The 23,906-nt window shown below is 36.6% G+C and overlaps 2 protein-coding genes across 4 annotated transcripts in view; one reads left to right on the plus strand and one right to left on the minus strand.

The window, feature by feature from the left end:
- The window catches only part of LOC143689038 (uncharacterized), a 53,432-nt gene extending 53,223 nt beyond the window's left edge, over window positions 1-209 (minus strand). For both annotated transcript variants that reach the window (XR_013178480.1, XM_077167643.1), the window contains exon 1: window positions 1-209. Coding sequence is in view for 1 of the 2 variants with exons in the window: in XM_077167643.1 (XP_077023758.1) it covers window positions 1-113 (113 nt within the window). In the remaining variant the exon portion in view is untranslated.
- SQLE (squalene epoxidase) overlaps window positions 118-23,906 on the plus strand; it is a 27,231-nt gene continuing 3,442 nt past the window's right edge. Inside the window, exons 1-8 of one of the 2 annotated variants that reach the window (XM_077167640.1) lie at window positions 118-1,403; window positions 5,658-5,910; window positions 11,776-11,956; window positions 15,069-15,165; window positions 16,021-16,134; window positions 16,214-16,385; window positions 20,435-20,530; window positions 23,585-23,727. In XM_077167640.1, coding sequence (XP_077023755.1) covers window positions 1,113-1,403; window positions 5,658-5,910; window positions 11,776-11,956; window positions 15,069-15,165; window positions 16,021-16,134; window positions 16,214-16,385; window positions 20,435-20,530; window positions 23,585-23,727 — 1,347 coding nt within the window. In that variant the 5' untranslated portion in view covers window positions 118-1,112. The remainder of the gene's footprint in view (window positions 1,404-5,657; window positions 5,911-11,775; window positions 11,957-15,068; window positions 15,166-16,020; window positions 16,135-16,213; window positions 16,386-20,434; window positions 20,531-23,584; window positions 23,728-23,906) is intronic. The other variant, XM_077167638.1, reaches the window with a different exon arrangement.

Below are 23,906 nucleotides of genomic sequence, written 5' to 3' on the forward strand. Positions count from 1 at the left end.
CGGGCGTCGCCGCGTGGGCTCCGTCGCCTGCGATTGGGTAAACGCGGCATAGCGCCATCTCGGCCTACCGCGCCACGCGAACTCCCATTGGCCGGCGGCGGCGGCGCTCGCATCGCTCCGGGCGGGGCGGGTCCGCCCCCCGAAGCCTCGCCCCCTGGTCCTCGCCAGGCTGGATCCTACTCCTGCTGCCGAAGCGCGTGGGATTCAGCGGCGGGCGGAGGGTGGACGCGCGCCGGTTACTCTGGTAACCGCGGAAGCTCGGCGCGGAGGGTTGACGCCGCCGCGGGCGAGGGATGCTAGTGAGGAGGACCCCGGGAGCTAACGCCTCCGCCCTGTGAGGGAAGGTCTCCAGGCGTCGCCGTTCACCTGCGGATTGGAAGGTTCGGGGGCTGGGGAATCGGGAGCCGCTGCTGAGGAGAAGGGCTCGAGAGTTTAGCCGGGCTTTCCTGTCCTGAAGCCGAAACCGTGAACCTGAGGCCATCTTTTGTTTGAGAAGGAAGCCCAGGACTTTTCCCCTTGAGGGTGGGCCGTGCAGTTTCGCCGTCCCGTTTGCCCCTCGTCCGCGGCGGCAGCAGCGCTCGCGCCTTCTGGATGGTGCCGGGCCGGAGGCGAGGGCACATTTTATATTTCGCGTCGCGGAGATACTTCTTTGAATTTTCCCCCTTTTCCTTCTGAAAGAGAACCTGCTGCTATCGATAGAGAAAAATTTTACAGCACAACGAGCGAACCTCAGAATAAAAAACCATCACCAGCAACCACCCCGAGGAAAGCCATCCAGAAAGGAAAAATATGGGTTTCCTGAAAGAGGAAAGGGTCTACTTGGGAGCCGTTGGAACAGGCGTGTTTTAAATTAACAGGTTTGAAGACCTGTACCAACCAGCCCCTTCCCCCCTCCTTCCTGGGTATTTTTATACTAACTTTCTGTGATTTTAAAAATTGGGCTGATTTGAATTGTAACCGTGTGACATTGTTTGCAAGAGTTTCCCAGCTCTCCACCCTCCTTTTGGGAGCACATTTGGGGGAGAACGTGTTATGCTCAAAAACCCTACAAGGGAAAAAACAAAAAACGAAGCTCAGCGTTGACCAGTAGCCCCCAACGAAGCCTTGGAACCATGTGGACTTTCCTTGGCATTGCCACTTTTACCTATTTTTATAAGAAATGCGGGGACTTTATCACTTTGGCCAACAAGGAGCTCCTGTTGTGCGTGCTCGTGTTCCTTTCGCTGGGCCTGGTGCTCTCCTACCGCTGTCGCTACCGAAACGGGGGCCTCCTGGGGCGGGGACACAGCGGGTCCCAGTTCGCGGTGTTCTCGGATATTCTGTCGGCCTTGCCTCTCGTGGGATTCTTCTGGGCCAAGTCACCACCTGGATCAGAAAATAAAGAGCAGCTTGCGTCGAGGAGGGTAGGTTGAAATCAGAGTGAGCAAATGAATGAGTCCTTTATTTTTAAATCAGCATTGGGGGCCCTGAAAATGTTATCTTCTTCTAAAGGGAAAAAGGTGGCAACTTTGAGATTCTGGTAAAAATTCTTACGTATTTTTTTTTTGAAAGCTCTTGACGGTTCCATGTCTACTTCCTTGACCTTAGGAAAGATTGAAAAATTACTGTTGGTTGAGCCTCAGCTGGAGGTTGGATATTGATTTGATTTTGAAAAGTGAAAGGAGATGTTAGAATTTCTCTTTGAAGGACAGAAACACTTTCTGTGATTTGAAAAAAATAGTCACTTTATTTAAATATTTTAGGTAAGGATTGTATTTATACCTGGGAAGAAAGTAATCTGCCACAGGTAAGTCCACTGCTTATAGGAAGTGACAGCTGGCTGGGAAAACTGATAGAACAGTTTGAAAAGCAGGCAAGGTAAAAATGCCCAGCATTTTAAAGCCATAGGTAAAAAGCCCAGTGGGGTACCCCACAATAGTGTTCCTAAGTCAAAGGCTTGGTCTTCAAATACATGTGCATAGTTATGATCCTTGCAAAGAGCAGAGGAGAATGGTAGGAGGTGAGGATAGAGTCTTGGAAGCCAGATCATTTAGTTTGAATGTTTTCCCAAGAACACTGGAGGACTTTAAGCATGGGGATAACAATATTTGTTTTTATTTTATTTATTTTTTTGAAAAGACTTTCCTGTTGTGTGGAGAATGAATTGTAGGGATTCAAGAATGGAGACGAGATCAGGCAAAGAGTACAGCACTAGGCCAGGCTGGGGGTGATGGTGGCTTGGAGTTAGGGCAAGTGGCTTATAAAGTAATTTGCCTTTTGAGGGTTCTGGATCTACATTATTTTACTATATCCACACTGCAAATTAGCATGGCTTAGAGAAGAGAGGGACTTGGTTTAGAATTGTCACCCCTCCACTTCTGGCTGTGAGACTTTAGCAAATTGCTGTATTTCTCTAAGAATTAGTTACCTCATAGAAGGGGACATTACCAATCTTATAGGTGGTTAGGGAATTAAATGATTTAATGTTTGCGAAATGCCAGGTCCATAACAGTTAATAAAGAGTAAGTTTTTAACAGTTTAAAGTAGTGTACATCTGTTAGTAGCCTTTTGATCGGTGCACGATGAGTTCAGCAGCATGGTGGATGTGAAGGGGAGGAATGGCATGAGGCTGAGAGGAAATCCTTAATTCTCAGTTTCAAAACTTTTGTATTGTTGTCTGAGGAAACGCCCTTGGGGTCATTGGGCACTAGTCCAGCTGGGGAATGCTCTAGTATGGTATGTAGAGAAATTTTTACGTAGGAAAATTAGTTTACCAGCCATCAGTAAAAATCACAAAGATATTCTATTTCATGAGTGTCTCAGTTTTCTGCCTATTTCCTAACCAGGGAGTTCTTCAATTGTTACCTATTGAGTACTAAGTTCTAATTAGTGCTTCTTCTACTAACCAGGCTCGGAAAGACTTGTCTTCCTCCAGAGCGCCCCTTCCAAAATTGTGTTTATGTGTGAAAATTTAAGAAGAAAAATTTAATTAAAAATGACCAAGATGACAAAAGGGGCTAGCTGTGCTCCTAGAACAATAAATATAGCCAGTTTTGGTCATTAAGAAATAATTTGGGAAAAATAGACTTTACTGTCTTCTCCCCTTGGTAAAAGACAAAAACATATTTGTATAAGAGAAATTGTATAATAAATGGAATGGACAAAGCCCCAGTGTATTAAGGAGGTAAAAGAAGCCTGGATGAATATTAGAATCACAGAGCATTAAAGTTCTTAAGGATCTTAGGATTCATTTCCTTCCTTTATTTCTGAGTTGTTTTTTTTAATTATTAAAACCCTATCAAATGGCATTTAATCTTATCTTTTTTTTTCTCAGCACTTGTATCTTTCTGCTTATTTTTTAAACAGTTTTATCCACACATCAGGCAATCCATCCTAAGTAAACAATCAGTGGCTCCAAGTAAAAATCACAGTTACGCATTCACTACCACAATCTATATGAGAACATTTGAGAAACAAAAACAAACAAAACAAAAAACAAACAAAAAGGAGAAACAACAACAGTAACACCCTCCCATTTATCCCCCTCTTATTGACATTAAGCTTTGGTATACTGCCTTTGTTATATTAACAAAAGCATATTACAGTGTTATTGTTAACTGTAGACCCTAATTTGCATTGGTTGTATGTTTTCCCATATATCATTCCTTTTTTTTTTTGAAACACAACAACAAACACCGTTATCATACAATCGTTCCATTCTTGGTATATAATCAGTAACTCACAATATCATTACATAGTTGTATATTCATCACCATGATCCCCTCTCAGAACATTTGCATCAATCCAGAAAAAGAAATAAAAAGAGAAAAAAAAAATTCGTGCATACCATACCCCCATCCCTCCGCCTCACCAATCACCAGCATTTCAGTCTACTGAATTTATTTTAACATTTGTTCCGCCTATTATTTATTTATTTTTAATCCATACGTTTTACTCATCTGTTGATAAGGTAGATAAAAGGAGCATCAGACACAAGATTTTCACAATGACACAGTCACATTGTGAAAGCTATATCATTATACAATCATCTTCAAGAAACATGGCTACTGGAACACAGCTCTACATTTTCAGGCACTTCCCTCCAGCCTCTCCATTACACCTTAAGTAGAAGCTTGATATCTATATAATGCATAAGAATAACCTCCAGGACAACCTCTTGACTCTTTGGAATCTCTCAGCCATTGACACTTTATTTTGTCTCATTTTGCTCTTCCCCCTTTTGGTTGAGAAGGTTTTCTCAATCCTTCTGAGGATGCTGAGTCCCAGCTCATTCTAGGATTTCTGTCCCATATTGCCAGAAAGGTCCACACCCCTGGGAGTCATGTCCCACAGAGAGGGCGAGGGCAGCGAGTTTGCTTGTATTGGCTGAGAGAGAGGCCACATCTGAGCAACAAAAGAGGTTCTCTGGGGGTGACTCTTAGGCCTAATTTTAAGTAGGCTTAGCCTATCCTTTGCAGGGTTAAGTTTCGAATGAACAAACCCCAAGATTGAGGCCTTAGCCTATTACTTTGGTTGTCCCCACTGCTTGTGAGACTATCAGGAATTCTCCACTTGGGGAAGTTGAATTTTCCCCCTTTCTTGCCATTCCTCCGAGGGGACTTTGCAAATACATTTAGTCTTATCTTAATCATTAAGGCCAGAGAACTCACAATATGGTTTTTTATAATTCTGTATCTGAAATGTATTCAAATTTCTGAATTCATCTACCAATCTTATTACAAGATTGAATTGTTCATTTAAAAAATGACAGGCACTGTTATTCCTGATGTTATAAATTTCTTAGAACAGGTCTTTCTTTTGTATCCTCTTATTACCAAATTTAAAGTTTTTGCTGTCAGCCCAGTGAGAATGTTTAATATTTGTCTTCTTAAATTTGGGCACCAACTGACTATGCTCTCTTGGAGTATCAGGATAGGAAAAAAATGAAGAGATAAATTAAGTACATACTTATATATTAAAGTCTAAAATTATAAACAAGTCAAAACCCAAGGGGCAGTATGAGTTTTGTTCTTTTGGAATTTTGCTGAATTGAGTAATCTCAGTTAATAGATCAGTAGCCAGGGTTTGATCATCTTTTTGTTATGTAAAAGTGATTTTAGGTTAAGATAGATTTTTTTTTTGCATGAGCAGGCACCGTTAAAAAATTTTGAAGTGAAAATCGAGAAGGAGAAAATGAAGGTGAATAGTAGAACCTATCTAAAAGGTGCTAAGTAGTTTGCAATATGAAGGCAAATCAGAAGTTGTATGTAATTTGCATCTGGTTAGATGCTCAGTATATAGTTAAAGAATTGAGTAATTAATGATAGAATTTACCCTATTTAAGTCTTTGAAGCCTCTTCTAAACATTTATTATATTTGGCCTGGTGTGAATTTCTAAACGTGTCTGTATGACAGATTTTTCTAAATAGGTTTGGAGAAAGGGAGTATATAATTAATTTTATTGGGATATTATAATTTTTTAATTTAGCCAGTATTTTTATATCATTGAGTTTTATATATGATCTGAATTTAAAAGCTGAAAGTTCATTTGGTTTAGCAAGGTTTTAAGTTCTAGCTTTTTCCCAAGAATCAAAAGTCTATTGAATCTGTAATAGTAGTAGTATGATTTAAGGGTGACAAATGTGGAAACATGATTCTTTTTTTTTTTTTTTAAATAGTGCAAAAAAGGAACCAATATTTCAGAAACAACCTTAACAGGAGCAGCTGCCACTGCATCAGTATCTTCTCAAAATGATCCTGAAGTTATCATTGTGGGATCTGGCGTACTTGGCTCTGCTTTGGCTGCAGTGCTTTCCAGAGATGGAAGAAAGGTGACAGTAATTGAGAGAGATTTAAAAGAACCTGACAGGATAGTTGGAGAATTTCTGCAGCCAGGTGGCTATCATGTTCTTAAAGACCTTGGTCTTGAAGGTAGGTTCATATTGATTTTTCAGGAGAGTTTGTGGTATAAGCAAACACTTCATTTAGGCTATCCCAGGACTAGTAAAAAAGCATTCCATTTTATTTTCATTTATAAATGTTAAATTACTCATTTACCAAAATTTGCATGAAAATGTGAGTGAAGGGGAAGATAAGCATTTAGTAGTATGTTGTATAAGGAGATACAGACTTCATGAGAGAGATAATGAAGTGGCTGAAAGATACTAAGAGCCAAAATAAAGGACCTGGAAATCTTCTAGAATGAGAACATGAATTTTAGTGAAGGGAGAAGGAAGCTCTCATTTATAGAGTGCCTGTTATATCTCTGTTACACTGTTATTGCCTCTAACTGTTCATTTAAGGATCATTCATTCATTCAAGCATTGTTTTTTTTTAAGCACCAGCTATTCATTCAGAAAATATGTATTCATTGCCTACTTTTATGAGGTATCGACGATATAGTGGTAAACAGGACAGATCACCTTTCTGCTCTTGAGTTGCAGGGTGAAAAATATGCCCAAGTTATAAGGTGAGAAAGAAGCTTCATCTCTGTCCTTTTCTAAGTACCACCTTGCATGAGGTTCACTTGAGGCAGATGTGACAACATCCAGGGACAGGATTTTGTTAGCCTCAAGGCCGAACATCAGGTAACACAAAATGCTCCTGAACTAATGGCTGGACACAGAATCATGGATTTAGCTTTAGGGGACATCTCCAAAGTTGTGTCTACAGGCCTTAGTTGTTTCTTACATGGAGTCCAGGCATAAGAGGACCCCCTAAAGTATTTTAACCAGCCCACATATCTTAGAGACCTTTAATTTCACCAATAAGAACCCAGTTTTAATATTCATTGTGCTATTAATTTCCCCTCAGGTGTGCTGAGATAAGAATAACGTGAGCACTTGGGATAGTCACTTTCAGGGTATGGATTTTTTTGTTACAAGGCTGACTGCCCTGCCCTGGGGTATGGACTTTTATTTAGGGAACTGGTTACCCTATGGTTCATTCAAGCTTATTATCCTAAACTCTTAAAATTAATATTCTAATTTAAGTACTATAACTTACTATACATCTCAATTATCTTGTGGGAAAAGACTCCCTCCCCCACCTTTTTTATTTTCTTTAGGATTATCTTGGCTTCCCTTAGTCTACTGATTTGCAATATATATATATAAATCAGTATTTTAAGTTCTTTGAAAAAAAATTCAGGATTTTGATGGAATTGTATTGACTCAGTAGCTCAGTTTGGAAAAAATTGACATCATTATGATTGGGATTTCCTGTCAGTGAATGTCATATACTTGCCATTCAGTTGATCATTAATGTATTTAAGTAAAGTTTCATAAATCTTATGTGTGCTTTTTTTAATATATGCTTAGACTCTCGTTTAAACTTTTAGATTTTTATAAATGATATCTATTTTGTTTTGCACAGTTCACTCAGCTTGAGGTTCAACTCTATTCCAGTTCATGGCACTAACTTATGTTGGCATTTCTTATAGGTGATTCCACCTATAGCTTATGGTAGATGGCTTACTTCCAGGCCATGTCTCAGGGCAGTTAGTTGAGTTTTCTGGTCTCTGTTTCACTGACAAGAAATTTATATATGGTACTAAGTTCCAGCATCCCTACACATGGGGCCTCCTTCACCCTGTTTATGAGTGGTCCTTAAAATTCCAACCCTTTTAAGCTTATGTTTCTGATACCCATTTGCTATTATTGCCTTTAATTCTTGCTCACTGGTTTGAGTTTAATGTTGCCCTTCATTTATAGTATGCAAACTGTTGCCCTTGGATTTTTTTTCTTTTAGCTTTTGCACTTGCCTATACCTTAGAAAACTTGCACTTTTTTTTTTAATGTGAAAGAGGGCTCTTCTTATCAGTTTATCTGCTGTGTTGACCAGTAGTCTAACATCACAAATATTATGGAGCTTTATGATTATTGGATAGTGATAGTTGTATGTTATGTCACTGATTTCAAAGTTATTACTATGTAGTATCCATGAAACAAGAACTTTATTTAGAGTATGCTTTTCTTGCCTGCTTAAAAAAGTAAGTTTCCAAACTCTGTCACATTTGATTTTATCAGTAAAGTTGATAAAGGGACATATGGTTCAAGACATTTTAAATTAGGCCTTGTTTATATACTTGTCTTTAAATAGTCTATCCAAAGAAAAATTTTGCTAAGTATAGTAATAACTATACTTTTTAGATTTTTCTGGTGTGCCCTTAATGGGCCAGCTTTAGAATTTAAAGTACTCCTGTAATACAGTTATGGATAATGAAAACAAACTGCCTTATAAATATGGAAATACTAGGTGAGTTCCAGACATTTAGATATGCTGACATCCAAATTGAATTCTACACTGCTATTTTGGGTCTTTTAGGATATCTGTCTACTTGTCTGTGACTAATTATAGATCATATCAGAAATCTAATTTATTCTGATCATAGGACAGATGTGTCCCTGACTAGATTTTTTTTAAACTTTTTTCATTGTGAAATATAACAAATATACAGTGAAAATAAAGAAAAAGCAATAATTTTCAAAGTACACTTGAACAAGTAGTTACAGAACAAATTTCAGAATTTGTTGTAGGTTATTATTTCAGATTTTCCTTCTAGCTGCTTCAGAACACTGGTGGCTAAAAGAAATATCAATATACTGATTCACCATCATCCTCATTTGTTAAATCCTATTTTCTCTGTTATAGCCCCTCCTTCTTTGATCCTTCTCCTAATATATAGGGATATTTGAGCAATGCTCATTCTGATTTTTTATGTTGAGAAGGAGTATTGACAATAAAGGATAGGGGGTATAGTTAGTTGATAATCTTGGAAAGGCTAGTTCTTCTGGGTTTCAAGATTTATCTGGCCTAGGAACCCTCTGGAAGTTACAGGTTGTAGAAAAGTAAACTAAGTGCATGAAACTTTTTATAGTTTCAGAGCCATAGGTATTCTTAAGAGTTAATGGGGAAAAAAAAAAAAGAGTTAACAGGAGTGATGTTGGTTAGGGTTTGGCAAACGATGGCAAGTAGCAATAAATAGTTGAAGCTAGAATAAGAGTATCCTCCAGAATAGCCTCTTGACTCTATTTGATCTCTCTTGGCCATTGATGCCCTATTTTATCTTTTCCCCCTTTTGGTCTGGAAGGTGTTGATTCCAAGGTACCAGGGCTAGACTCATCCTATGGAGTCATGTCCCATGTTGTCAGGGAGACTTTCACTCCTGAATGTCTTGTCCCATGTAGCCGGGAGGGTAATGATTTTCCTTACAGAGTTGGGCTTAGAGAGAGCAAAAGGCCAGATCTGAGCAACAAAGAGGTTTCCTGGCAGCAGTTCTTAGGCCTCATTATAGGTATTCTTACCTTTTCCTCTACAGAAATAAGTTCCATAAGAACGAACCTCAAGATCAAGGTCTTGTCTTATTTTCTTGGGAGTCCCCAGTGTTTGAGAAGGCACCCATGGTTTCCCACATGGGAAAGTTTAATAGTTCCATATTGTTTTCTTTGATCCTTTAAGGGACTCTACCAATACTTTTTAGTTATCAGTCCAACATAGTCTAGGATATATCTGGGTATTATATTAAGTTATACAGAATTACAAAGCCTTGCTCCCATTCTGAGCTCCATGAGTTTGGGTTGTTTAAATGAGTTATCCAGACAGGTTGATTTGGATAATGTGTTACAGAAAATTAGATTCTAGACACATAAACCTCTGTGCTTTGGTCTCATATAGTAGATGAAGGTCTAGAGTACATATACTATTGCTTTTTACCCTGTGTTCTGATTTACTTTAAATCTAGTCAGATTGGCTTCATTTTTATCTCTAATTGGAGCCTGATCTCCTTTTCAGCTACTTAAACTGTTATTTTATGTAGCAGTGCTGACTTTCAGAGTTACAGAACTCTAGCTCTAAAGTTTAGGTGTCACAGCCACTCAAAGTTCCAGGGAAATTCCAGCTTTTATACACATATAGTTCAGTGTCTCAAAATCTAGAAATACACTTAAAATTTGAGACTAATTATGGCTGCTATAGGAGCTTATGATTTAGGCTCCACATTTTATTAAAAGTATTTTCTGAAAGAGACCATAGCACATTTTTTCTTTCGTTTCTGGCTTATTTTGCACAACATATTTTCCTCATGGGTCATTTAGTTCTTTGCATGCCTCATGATGCCATTCCTTTTCGTAGCTGCACGACATTCCATCATATATTTTATATATATATATATATATATATATATATATATTATGATTTTAACTGTAAGAATTTTAAAACCATATCAGAAAACTATTTTGATCCTAGCACAAAGGTGGCAAAATGGTTTATTAGAGTTTTTCTTTCATAAGAAATGAAATTATTTAAATATACTTCATCTTGATAGATTGTATTTCAATGTATTTAAACCTATTTGTATATTTAAATCTATTTTAATATACATCCTATAGTCTCCTTTTTTACTTGATGTCATAAACATATTTCCTATACTGTTGACCATTCTTTATCTTCATAATTTTAGGCTTATGCATAGAATTTTCTCAGTTGATAGTTTATAATACACTTTACCTTTTACCCTTAGATGAATATTTAGGTTATTTTCAATTATTCTTTGATATAGATAACACTATGAGTGAACCAATTTCTTGCATATAACTTTAAAAATAAGAAATTATGTAGTAGGATACATTTCTTAGATGAAATTCCAAGACTAAAATTTTTACATTAAAGGATGCTGACCTCTTTGTTCTTGCTAATTGTTGCTATGAATACTTTCTAAATGTTGTTACAATACCATGAGTAATACATAAATTTATTTATCAGTATCAATTTGGGTAGATTTAGTATATTTCAATTTTTATTTTATTGATTATTTTTAAATTAAGTTTTGCATATTTTCCTACATTCAATATTTCTATATTGCTTTATGTGAATTATCCATACACTTTAGCCCATTATTATTGGTTTTAATATTTTTCCTATGGATTTGATGAGTAACTTTTATATCATAAATACCAGTGTTTTGTTCTAATTGAAATAAATATTTCTCTAAGATTGTTTCTCCATTTTCGTTTCAGAAATTAGTTTTGCATCTCTTAATTTTCAGTTGGCACTTGTAAAATGCTGTCCTTTGTACTGCAATTTTGAATATTTTTCTATTGCAACATCTTTTACTTTGTAATTCAAACTTAGGTTGTTTTTACAACAGATCTGATCAGTTTAATAGTTAGTATGCTTCCTTGTGTTCCTACTATTTGAACTACAAAAAAAATATTCTGCATTCTATGCTGAGTCACAGTTATAGTATGATATTACCAGTATTTGGGAAATAATCGTTACTTTTTTCTTTGGCTTGGGAAACTTACCTTTTCTTATATTCAGCCTTTACATATAAACTGGATCTTTTTTTGGAGTTTTTATTTTATCTGTTTTATTCCTTTTTCTGTTTTTGTGCCAATACTACATATCCATACTTCACAAAAAGTGATTAAAAGAACTGAATTTATATTATGTCTTCATAGACAGAACAGTTTCCTTTAGAAGAGGATTGTGCTTATTTCATTTCACATTGCATTTTCTTGCTTATCTTTCTGAGGTAAAGTGGAATTTCAAATCTGAAATAATTTTAAGTGTGGTTATCTTTAAGTGATATTACAGATTTGCTAAGACTGCCAATATCCTCCAGAAGAATTGAGATATTGAGATTTCTGAAACAGTTATATTAATGGTCCTGTCTCGAAATAGTATTACAACTTTATGAAGACTCATTTTTGATGTTTCAGCATCCTCTTGCTTAGTGCCTAGTATACTCTGGGCATATAAACAAAATTGATTTTTTTGAACTGAATTGTTTTGCAGATACAGTGGAAGGCTTTGATGCCCAGGTTGTAAATGGCTATATAATTCATGATCAAGAAAACAAACCAGAGGTTCAAATTCCTTTCCCTCTGGCAGAAAACAATCAAGTGCAGAGTGGAAGAGCTTTCCATCATGGAAAATTCATCATGAGTCTCCGGAAAGCAGCTATGGCAGAGCCCAAGTAAGGTTACTGTTTCAAATATATATTGTTAAGGAATTAACATTTAAATTTAGTCCTTGCACAAATACTATTTTATAGATTTTCCTTACATGTTTTTGACATGGACTAGAACATAGCTATTATATTAAGATCACCATAAATTAGAACAGTGTTTGATCTGAGTATCAGAGAATTTTACTTTGAATGACATAGAAAGTAATTTTACTTTGACTAAATGAATTGATTTTTATGTGTTAGAATTTGGAGAATTCAGTTTTACCTATGGAGTAAGTCCATGTATACTGTTTTAGTTTGCAAGCTGCTGGAATGTGATATACCAGAAACAGAATAGCTTTTAAAAAAGGGAATTTATTAAGTTGCAGGTTTACTGGTTTAAGGCCATGAAAATGTCCAAATTATGAAAGGGCTATGAAAATGTTCAAATTAAGGCACCACAAGAGGTTACCTTCACTCAAGAATGGCCGATGAACTTCAGGGTTTCTTTCTCAGCAGGAAGGGCACACAGCTAAGTCTGCTAGCTTTCTCTTCCAGCTTCTTGCTTCATGAAGCTCCCCTGGGGGCTTTTTCCTTCTTCATCTCCAAAAATCTTTGCCTACTTGGGCTCTAAAGCTTTTTCCAAAATGGTTCCCTCTTAAAGGGCTTCAGTAAACAACCCCACTTTGAATGGGGTGGAGACACATATCCATGGAAACCATCTACTCAAAAGTTAACACCCACAGTTGGGTCACATCTCCATGGGAACTATCAAAGAACTCCCACCCAGAATATGATTGAAAGTGGTTGTATAGACCTATGTGTCCCACTGATTAACTCTAGAAATATAAATAAGTTCTTGCAAGAAGTACTTAAAAAAAATTAAAAATTAAAAAATGAAAAGCTCCCGCTCAGCAATATTGAATGAGGATTAAAGGACATGGCTTTTCTCGGGTACACAAGAGATTCAAACCAGCACATTTACCCACTGGACATCTGGGTTTGTTGTTATGATGCCCTCTGTTAAGTCAGGACAGGGATTACAAGAGAAAATCCCTGTTCCATTTTTTTCTAAGAACCTAGTTTGATAGTGTTCTAGTTTGCTAGCTGCTGGAATGCAGTATACCAGAAATGGAATGACTTTTAAAAAGGGGAATTTAATAAGTTGCAAGTTAACAGTTTTTAGGCCATGGAAATGTCCCATTTAAAAGCCAGTCTATAGAAATGTCCAATCTAAGGCATCTAGGGAATGATACCTTGATTCAAGAAGGCTGATGAAAGTTCAGGGTTTCTCTCTTAAGTGGAAAGGCACATGGTGAACACAGTCAGGGTTTCTCTCTCTTCTGGAAAGGCACATGGTGAACATGGTCAGGGTTTCTTTCTCATCTGGAAAGACACATGGTGAACATGGCATCATCTGCTAGCTTCCTTTCCAGCTCCCTGGGAGGTGTTTTCCTTCTTTATCTCCATAAATCACTGGCTGGTGGACTCTGCTTCGTGGTTCTGCGGCATTCTGAAGCTTTCTCCAAAATACCTCTTTTATAGGATTCTAGTAAACTAATCAAGACCCATGTAGAATTGGTGGAGACATGTCTCCATCTAATCAAGTTTAATACCCACACTTGATGGAGTCACATCTCAGTGGAGATAACCTAATCAAGTTTCCAACCTGTAGTACTGAATAGGGATTAGAAGAAACCATTGCTCTCTCATAAAAAAATGTTTAATTATGTTTAATGTTTAGGATTAAAACATTATTTTTTTAATGTACATAAATCCTTTCTAGCACAGATAGGATTATCTTGTCTTAATTATTAACTTATATTTGCCTCTAGCCTTTAAATGCTATAATTGAGGTTTTAAACATGAAATCACAAGTAACATTAAAACATGAGTTTTAAACATAGAATTGGCAGTCTTATGTGTTGACTAGGCAAGTGACAATAATAAGTGGACTTATTTTTAGGACTGAAAGGACTTTTGATGTCTGTGGGAATAAAACATATTAAGTGTAGAAAATTTGAAAAATACCTAGAAATATAAAAATTATCCATGATTGATTCTTTTTTCTAGATATAACTACAGTTAATAATTTGGTGAATAAACCCCAATTCTTTTTTTCCCCTCTATGTATGAATGTAGGAGGGGGGTATGTGAAGTTTCTCTGAACGTGTATTATTTGAGATAAAAATCTGGTGTTTATTTTTTTAAAATACTTTTTAAAATCATTATATGCACTTGTTGATATATTATAAAATAAAAACCACACATAATTCTAAAATCTGTTAGTGAAGTTTTCTTTTTTGTGATTCCAGGTCTTTTTCTATGCACATGTGCATGGAAACACACAACTATATGAATATGTAGTATTTTTTGAAACATGATTTTTATAGATTTATGGCATTCCCTGTATGGATGACATGCAATTTATTTATCGATTTAGAATTTATTTGTTGGACATTTACATCATTTCCATTTTTGACTATTAATAAAATGATGTTTTGCTGAACATCCTCATATGCCAAAGTTGATACAGTCCCTTCATGTAGATTGTTGGGTAGAAGTTGGATAGCATCTACCCAGTAGGGTTGTTGTGAGAATTACATGAGTTAAAATAAGTGAAGAACTGTGTGTATTGTTAGGCACCTAAAAAGCAGGCATTAAATAGTACTATTAGTTGTCATCAGCAGAATTTTACTAGTTGCTCCATGTGTTGATTGAAAGATACTGCTTTCTTTCCTCTAACTCTTGCCAATACTGAGTTTGATTTTGTTTTTAAATTTGATAATTTGCTAGGTATAAGTAGTAGTTTGGGTTCTAATACTCATTTTTATCATTAGTGAAGTTTTCTTTTTCCAAATATTTTATGAACATTTGTATGTTTTCTTTTGTAAATGGCTTTTGTCCAGTTTTTAAATAATTAATTTTAATTACAATTATGCTGGAGTAGAATATAACAAGGATAATTTGATTTTAATTTAAAACCATATAAGTGGTTTTATTTGTTAATTTTGGTAAGCAGTATTTGTAAAATTCTGTGATACGGGGTAAGCTAGATATAAGGAATAAGGAATTTATCATACTTAAATTGCATAAGTGTACTACTACAGAAATTTATTCCTGTTTATTTTTCTTTTAGTACAAAGTTTATTGAAGGTATTGTGCTACAGTTACTAGAGGAAGATGATGCTGTGCTGGGAGTTCAGTATAAGGATAAAGAAACTGGAGACATCAAGGTGAGATTTATCAAATGTTGTGAAGAGATTTTTTTCTTCTCTTTATTGACTCTTTTTAAAAAAATTAGAATCACCAATTGATTATGTAGCAGATGGAATGATGAATTTTGGAGGGCAACACATGGTTCTTTAGAACACCTCAAAATGCTATTCAAATAACTTAAGCAAACACCAGTATATTGACAGTATTAAAAACTGAAATAAGATACGTACACTAGCAGAGAATTAGAAGAGGAAAAAAAGGAAGAATTCGGGATAAAAGAAATTAGGATAAAATAATAGTTGTTTAAATAAAAAAGACAAAAAGGTAGGAGAATCTTTGGGGATATAGCAGAAATAATAGCTTCCAGTGTGTGCTTATGTTGGCCTCACAGAAGAAAACAGTTTAGAGGCTAAACTGTTGATTCTTTCAGAATGCTCCTTAGAGTCACCACCTCTTAAAAATTGTACTCCAGAGAAGGAGATGTCTAGGGTTCTCTGCTCAGAGTGTAATAACATAAATACATGTATCCATGTATATAAAAATTCTTCTAAGCTCCAGCAACTGACTGTCTATATCAAGTTCAAAAGATTCTAGAATAAAATTATTTTTGTTGGGTCCTTAGAAATTGCAGTGATATTCAGTCTTCTATGGTCCGGTTTGGATGATAGACCAGTGAAGGAAAGTGATCCTGAGGGACTCAGAGGAAGTGTATTTCTGAAGATTGGTTATTAATTAAGCTCACATAACTGCTTCAAATACCTTCCAAATGATATTTGATAATATATGTACATCTTTTCATGCACATTTTAAAAGAATAGTCCTTTGCCATTATTTCTAACCATTTAGCTGAATATTCTTTATCTCTGTTATAGGAACTCCATGCTCCATTGACTGTTGTTGCAGACGGGCTTTTCTCCAAGTTCAGGAAAAACCTAGCCTCCAATAAAATTTCTGTTTCATCTCATTTTATTGGCTTTCTTATGAAGGTATGGTAGGAGTGTAATTATAGGAAAATAAAAGCAACTTGAATTTTTAAAGTTATTAAAATATTTTCTTTTTTTCCAGAATGCACCACAGTTTAAAGCAAATCATGCTGAACTTATTTTAGCTAATCCGAATCCAATTCTCATCTACCAAATTTCTTCCAATGAGACTCGAGTACTTGTTGACATTCGAGGAGAAATGCCAAGGAATTTAAGAGAATACATGACTGAAAAAATTTATCCCCAATTACCTGGTAAGAAATAGGGTTTCACTCCCATTGTAATCTAGAGTCTGAAAGTTCATTCTCACAGAAAGTTCTCCATCTCCAGAACTCAATAAAGCTGTGTCTAAAATGTAACAGAAATAAAGGGTGGCAGATGAAAAATGCATCAGTCAATCACATACACTGGAGCTGAACTATTTAAACTAGGACAAAAAAGTTAAAAATATTTTCAATATAGTTTCATCATATTAAAAAAGTATAGTTTTCAGAATAATTATTAACATAGGCATTTGTAATATTTAAGGTCTCTATAGCAATGTAAGGTCTCTGAATTATTTAAAAAACTTAAACTTATCGATTTTTGTGTTTGGATTTCATATTAATGATAGCTACATTTATTGAATGTCTACAATATAAGAAGTGTTTTACAAATATAATTTCATTTAAAATCTACATAACCGACTTCCGGAGAAGATGGCGGCTTAGTAAGACGCACGGATCTTAGTTTCTTCTCCAGGACAGCTACTAGGGGAGTAGAAATGACACAGAACAGCTTCCAAAGCCACAACAGAGATAAAAAAGACAGCGTACCCCATCCTGGAACGGCTGGCTGGCTGAGAGAAGCTGCTCGGGTGAGATCGCCGAGGCGCGCGGGCTTCACCGGGCGGGGCGGCAAGCGGCCGGAGTCACTCCCTTCCCCCTTCCCGGGCCGGCTGGGAGAATTGGAGAGGCGGTCCCCTGAAACCGCAGCGGCTGGCGCCCACACCACACGCAGCCCCCCGGACCAACTGAGAGAATTGGATCGGAAATCCCCAGGCCGCGGAGAACGGTGATGGGTGGGGGAGGCCCCTCCCAAACCCGTGACTCCCCGGGAACGTGCACTCTCCCGGGCGGGCCGCTGCTGCTGGCGTCCTCCCGCCACACTTGGTGCCCCGGGTCGACTAGGAAATTCAGACAGGCGCTTTCCCGGGCTGCGGCGGCCAGCAACCCTCCCCGCGTTCGGACCCCGGGCCGGCTCAAGCCGCTTCGGCTAGCGAACCTCCCGGAAGGCGAGAGTTTTCCAAAGTTAAAGGTCCCACAGCACCTTTTACTGGTGGGACCCGCAGACAAACGTGTGCCACGAGCAAGAAAAACAGAACCCAGAGATTTCACAGAAAAATCTTCCAAACTTTTGGATCCAATACCCAGGGAAATCTGTCTAAATGCGCAGACGCCAACAGAAGATAACGGATCACGCTCAAATAATTGAAAATATGGCCCAGTCAAAGGAACAAACCAATAGTTCAAATGAGATACAGGAGCTGAGACAACTAATGCTGAATATACGAACAGAAATGGAAAACCTCTTCAAAAACGAAATCGATAAATTGAGGGAGGACATGAAGAAGACATGGGCTGAACATAAAGAAGAAATAAAATCTACATAACCACCCTACCAAGTAGATAGACATTATCATTATTCCCAATTTTACAGACGAGAGGACTGACATTCAGAGAAATTCTTTAGCTTTTCCAAGGATAAACTATTAATTAGTGGCAGAGGCAAGCTTGACCCCACGTCTCTCTGGCTCATACATACCTGCTGCAACATGCCTGGCTCAGAAAATGTGTATTCTAAGGGATCTCTTGAGATCATTTAAGATTTGAGTTGACTACAGTAAGGCTTCATGAGATTTCAGACATGTTTGTAAAAACGCTCATAAAAATTTATGTTTTCGGTAAGATATTGGGTAATTGGAGCTGAAGGGATACAGATTGTGTAACGGGACTGAATATAAAAACTCAGAAATGGACAGCACAATATTACCTAACTGTAATACAATTATATTAAAACACTGAATGAAGCTGCATATGAGAATGATAGAAGGAGGAGGGCTGGGGCATAAATGAAATCACAAAGAAAGATAGACGATAAAAATTGAGATGGTATAATGGTGAGAACGGGGGAAAACTCTATTTCCCCAAGTTGAATTCTTGATATTCTCACAAGCAGTGGGGACAACCAAAGCTATAGGCTGAGCTCCCAGTCTTGGGGTTTGTTCATATGAAACTTAACCCCATAGGGAATAGGTCAAGCCTACTTAAAATTAGGCCTAAGAGTCACCCCCAAGAGAAACCTTTTTGTTGCTCAGATGTGGCCTCTCTCTCTAGCCAACACAGCAAGCAATGTCACCACCTTCCCCCTCTCTACGTGGGACATGACTCTCAGGGGTGTGGATCTTCCTGGTTAACGTGGGACAGAAATCCCAGAATGAGCTGCGATTCAGCATCAAGGGATTGAGAAAAACTCTAGAATGAGCTGAGATCCAGCATCAAGGGATTGAGAAAACCTTCTCCACCAAAGGGGGGAAGAGTGAAATGAGACAAAGTGTCAATGGCTGACAGATTCCAAACAGAGTTGAGAAGTTATCCTGGAGGTTATTCTTAACGCATGAAGTAGTTATCACCTTGTTAACCAAGATGTAATGGAGAGGCTGGAGGGAAGTGCCTGAAAATGTAGAGCTGTGTTCCAGTAGCCATGTTTCTTGATGATGATTGTATAATGAATGATACAGCCTTCACAATGTGACTGTGTGATTGTGAAAACCTTGTGTCTGATGCTCCTTTTATCTACGTTGTCAACAGATGAGAGGAACATATGGAATAAAAATAAATAATAGGGGGAACAAATGTTAAAATAGATTTAGTTTGAAATGCTAGTGATCAGTAAAAGGGAGGGGTAAGGGGTATGGTATGTAAAATTTTTTTTTTCTGTTTTTGTTTTATTTTTCTGTTGTCTTTTTATTTCTTTTCCTGAATTGATGCAAATGTTCTGGGAAATGATCATGATGATGAATGTGCAACTATGTGATGATATTGTGAATTGCTGAGTGTGTATGTATTGGGAATGTTTTCACAGTAGCCATGTGAAATGTTTTCACAAATCCAAAGTTTTCATGCTTGGTAGTAGTTTCTTCTGATAATGGTAAGTTATAAAAAAGAAATATAAGAAAATTTAGTCAAGAATTTTGATAAAATTGAAGGGAAACCCTGCTTTCCCTTATGACATGGTTATAATAATAGGAATCTATAATAATAGGAATTAAAAAAAATGAATGCATTTTGTTTAAACATTCTTGTTTCTTTTCAAGTTAGTTTGTAAACTGAGTGAAACCACTTTGTTTAGCAATAAATTATTAAACAGCAATGAAGTGAAATGAAGGTATACAGGGTCCAACTTAGATTTTTAATGACAGTTTCAATATAAGTATATTGAAATATTTTAATAAATTTTCACTCAATTAAGCCACTTTTGAAGTTTTCAGGTGGAAAACTAGAAGTTATGCATATTTAGGAAAAGGATTGTTAATTACCTGCTGTTTTTAGCATTTTTTTTCTTTATCCTGTAGATTTGGTGGTTTTTCCAATCCAGTATTAATTGGAGCAGACTGCCCTAAAATCATGGAGGGAAATCATTTGTACGTGTATATTAGTATTATCTAGGTCACAGATTCTACTCCTTAGATGAGTGGAAATGTTTGACACTGGCATTCTGCTGCTGCATTCCCATCACTGGATACTATCTGAAAAGAAAGTTCATTTTTTGTACAGAACTTTAACACTGGGAAGTATCTCACAGATAAACTAATCCAACATCTTCATTTTAAAGGTGGAGAATCTGAAGATCAGATAGGTATTGTCCATACTAGTGTACATACTATCCTGCTGTTTGTGAATAGTTAGTAAATTTCCTCTCATAACATGGTGACAATAAATTAAATATTTAAATATGAAAGCTGTCAGAGTTAACTTTTGGAAAAAGAAGGTGGTAGTTTACTCCTTGGCTTATCCCATCTGAATTTGTCTCAGTCTGCCTGTTTCTTGGTTCATTCAGCTGTATGTCTGTCTGCATTAATTTACCCTTAGTCATTAGCATGAATAATTAGGTGTTAATAAAATAATTAGTTACTGATTTATCACAAAATATATATGTAATAACAGATATATGTAGGTATTTGTTTATACTTGATGGGAAAATATGTGACAATTTGAAATTGGAATGTTTTAACTGTTTATTTGGGGAATGGGATTTATTGCAGATCACCTGAAAGAGCCATTCCTAGATGCTATTCAGAATTCTCGTTTGAGGTCGATGCCAGCAAGCTTCCTACCTCCTTCACCAGTAAACAAACGAGGTATCATTTTATTGGACTGATTTTTTTAAGTAGCCAAGATTCCAAATTACATATACTGGTTAAATTTATACCTGCTATTATCTATTAGACTAATTTCTAATAGTCCATTGAAAAGTTTTAAACAAGGAGAGTGGGCATAATTAGATTCGTATTTTAGAAATATTAATCTGACATTGGGGAGGAGGGTTTGGAGGAAAGTTAAGTTGTACGTACATTAGGGAGGCCATTTTATTATTCCATGTGAATAATGGTAAAACCTTCAACTAGGGTTGTGGCTGTAAAAATGGAAGGTATGGAATGGATTTGGGTAACGTTTAGGCATGAAACTCATTGATTAGTTGGATATTGTAGTCAGGAGTGAGGCCTCTTAAATTGATTCCAAGTTTCAGGTCACATGAATGGTATTGGATAGTTTACCAGTCATTTGCTGACATTGCAAATCAAGTAAAAGAATAAGTTTACAGAAGTGTAGAGAGAGATGATGAGTTCGCTTTTGACAAACTGTGAAATGCAGGTCAGCTATTTGATTGGATGTGTGTAGTTCCTTTGAATATGAGTAGAGCTCTTAAGAGAGGTCACAATGGCAACAGTGGATACAGTCTGGTTTCTGACTATAAAGAGATCGCAGGCTGCTCTAGAAACACATGTAAAAACCATCACCTAAATAAATAAAACTATAATGCAAAGCAGAATGAAGCAAATGCCAGATCATTTGCTGTGTGAACAGTCTATTAGGTGGAATTGGAAATGTTCTATGGAGAATAAAAGTAGGACACAGTTTGTGGCTTTTTAAATGAAGGTAATACATGTAGAAGGTAAGTTATTATAAAGAAATATGAATTGATTATAAATATTTTTTATAATTATACATGTATGTGACATTACAGAAAAATAGGCATAATTTTACCTTCTTAACACTATGATTATGGTTGGTTGATTTCTCTCACAGGTAAAATTAAATAAAAGCTCTGTTTATTAATTATTCTAAGTCAGAGGTCACTAAGCAAACTAAACTGATAAAGGATTGTGAATCTTAGAGTAAGGCAGCTCAGTCAGGAGATGTGCCTTGGGCCAAAATGTGCTTCTGTAGTTTTGATTCAAGGGGGCTAATTTTCAGATAAGAATCAACTGAGATTTATTCCCCTAAAAACATCTAAACATTTTGAGAATATCTGCCTGTTGCCTTCTTACTTGAACTTCAACACGGCCGAGTACAATCTTCCTAGGGCTACTTCCTGTCCTTTAGAACTATATGTTGGTAGCAGATGTTGCTGTGAAATGTCAAACATCTTGATTTTTTTCCCCTTGTAGAATACTTGCTTCTTATGCTGGGATGTCTGTAGATTCTTTTCTTTTTCCCTACTGTATGTTAAAAGACACCTTGTTAGAGTTGAAAGGTTATCCTGGAGGTTATTCTTAAGCATTAAGTAGGTATCACCTTGTTATTCAAGATGTAATGGAGAGACTGGAGGGAACTGCCTGAAAATGTAGAGCTTTATTCCAGTAGCCATGTTTCTTGCTGATGATTGAATAATGATATAGCTTTCACAATGTGACTGTGTGATCGTGAAAATCTTGTGCCTGATGCTCCTTTTATCTATCTTGTCAACAGATGAGTAGAACATATGGAATAAAAATAAATAATAGGGGGAACAAATGTTAAAAAAGAAAGACACCTTGTTAAATGTATTGACATTGTTTGGCTTAGCATTAGATTTACATGTGAGTTTCATGAGGGCAGGGATCATACTCTTGTTTTCACATATTAGGTGCCCAATAAATATTTTTTAAAAACATTTTTTATTGTGAAATATAACATGCAGAGAAATGATAGATTTCAAAGTACATTTTAACAAGTTAGTTTGTTCAGAACAAACTTCAAAAGTATGGTATGGGTTACAGTTTCAAAATTTCAGTTATTTCCTTCCAGCTCCTCTAATACACTAGAGACTAAAAAAGAAATATCAGTATATTGATTCAGTAATCATACTCATTTGCTAAATCCTATCTCCTCTGTTAAAACTCCCCCCTCTCATTTGATCATTTTCCAAGTCTTGAGGGATATTTGGGTAATGACCATTCTAATTTCTTCATGTTGAGAAGGGTTGTTGACATTATGGGGTAGGAGGATACAATTGGTTGATGTTCTTGGAGAGATTGGGACCTCTGGGTTTCAGGGCTTATCTAGCATAGGAACAATCTGGAGGTTTTAGGTTTCTGAAAAATAAACTGAGTGAAACTATTATAGAATATTAGATAGAGCCCTGGGTGTTCTTTAGGGTTTTCAGGAATACCAATAATCCGGGCTTGGGATACTGTGGCAATCTGCACTATCTGGCTGAAGCTTGCATAAGAGTAACCTCCAGAAAAGCCTTTTGACTATTTGAAATCTCTCAGCCAGCCACTGAAACTTTATTATGTTGCATTTCTTTCCCCCTTTTTGGTCAAGAAGGCATCAGTCCCCCAATGCCAGGGCCAAGCTCATCCCTGGGAGTCATGTTTCATGTTGCCAGGGAGACTTAACACCCCTGGAACTTATATCCCACATAGGGGGAGGGTAATAAGTTCATTTGTAGAGTTGGAGTTAGAGGCCATGTCTGAGCAACAAAAGAGATTCTCTGAAAGTGACTTGTAGGCATAATTATAGGTAGGCTTAGCTTCCATGTTATGAATTTCATGATAGCAAGCCTCAAGATTGAGAATTGAGGCCTACTAACTTAAGAATCCTTCATGGTTGAGAGTATCAGGAATCCCCAGGTGGGGAAGTTAAATTGATCCATTTCTTTTTTCTCCATTCCTCAAGGGACTTTGCAATACTCATACTGCCCAACATATTCATCATCCAATAAATATTTGTTGATTAGATCAACTCTAGAATTTTTGCCTCTGCAAATTTTAAGTCATGATTTTCCCCCATATATTTTCACATTCTTTTTATCTGCTAGCACATGTCAATAATTTTTTAACTTTTATAAATTAACAGAGTAGTACATTTTTAAAATTTTTTATTTCCAAGATGCTTCTGGACATCATTTTAATTTTTTCTCCTCATAGGTGTTCTTCTTTTGGGAGATGCATATAATATGAGGCATCCTCTTACTGGTGGAGGGATGACTGTTGTTTTTAAAGATATAAAACTATGGAGAAAACTGCTAAGGGACATCCCTGACCTTTATGATGATGTAGCTGTTTTTCAGGTAAGATAATAAATTACACTTAACAAAAATATCTCAAAATATAATTCTTTCTGTTGGTGGGGACAAGAGGAAGAGAGGATGTAGTGGCGAAAGAATGGAGCTTTGATGAGAAGCTCTGTACCTGAGAGCTTGCGGCATAGTAATGGTTCATAGGCAGTCCTGTTCAGATTTAAAGAACT

The sequence above is a fragment of the Tamandua tetradactyla genome, chromosome 6 (genome assembly GCF_023851605.1).
Source record: "Tamandua tetradactyla isolate mTamTet1 chromosome 6, mTamTet1.pri, whole genome shotgun sequence".
In the NCBI taxonomy this organism is placed as follows: domain Eukaryota; kingdom Metazoa; phylum Chordata; class Mammalia; order Pilosa; family Myrmecophagidae; genus Tamandua; species Tamandua tetradactyla.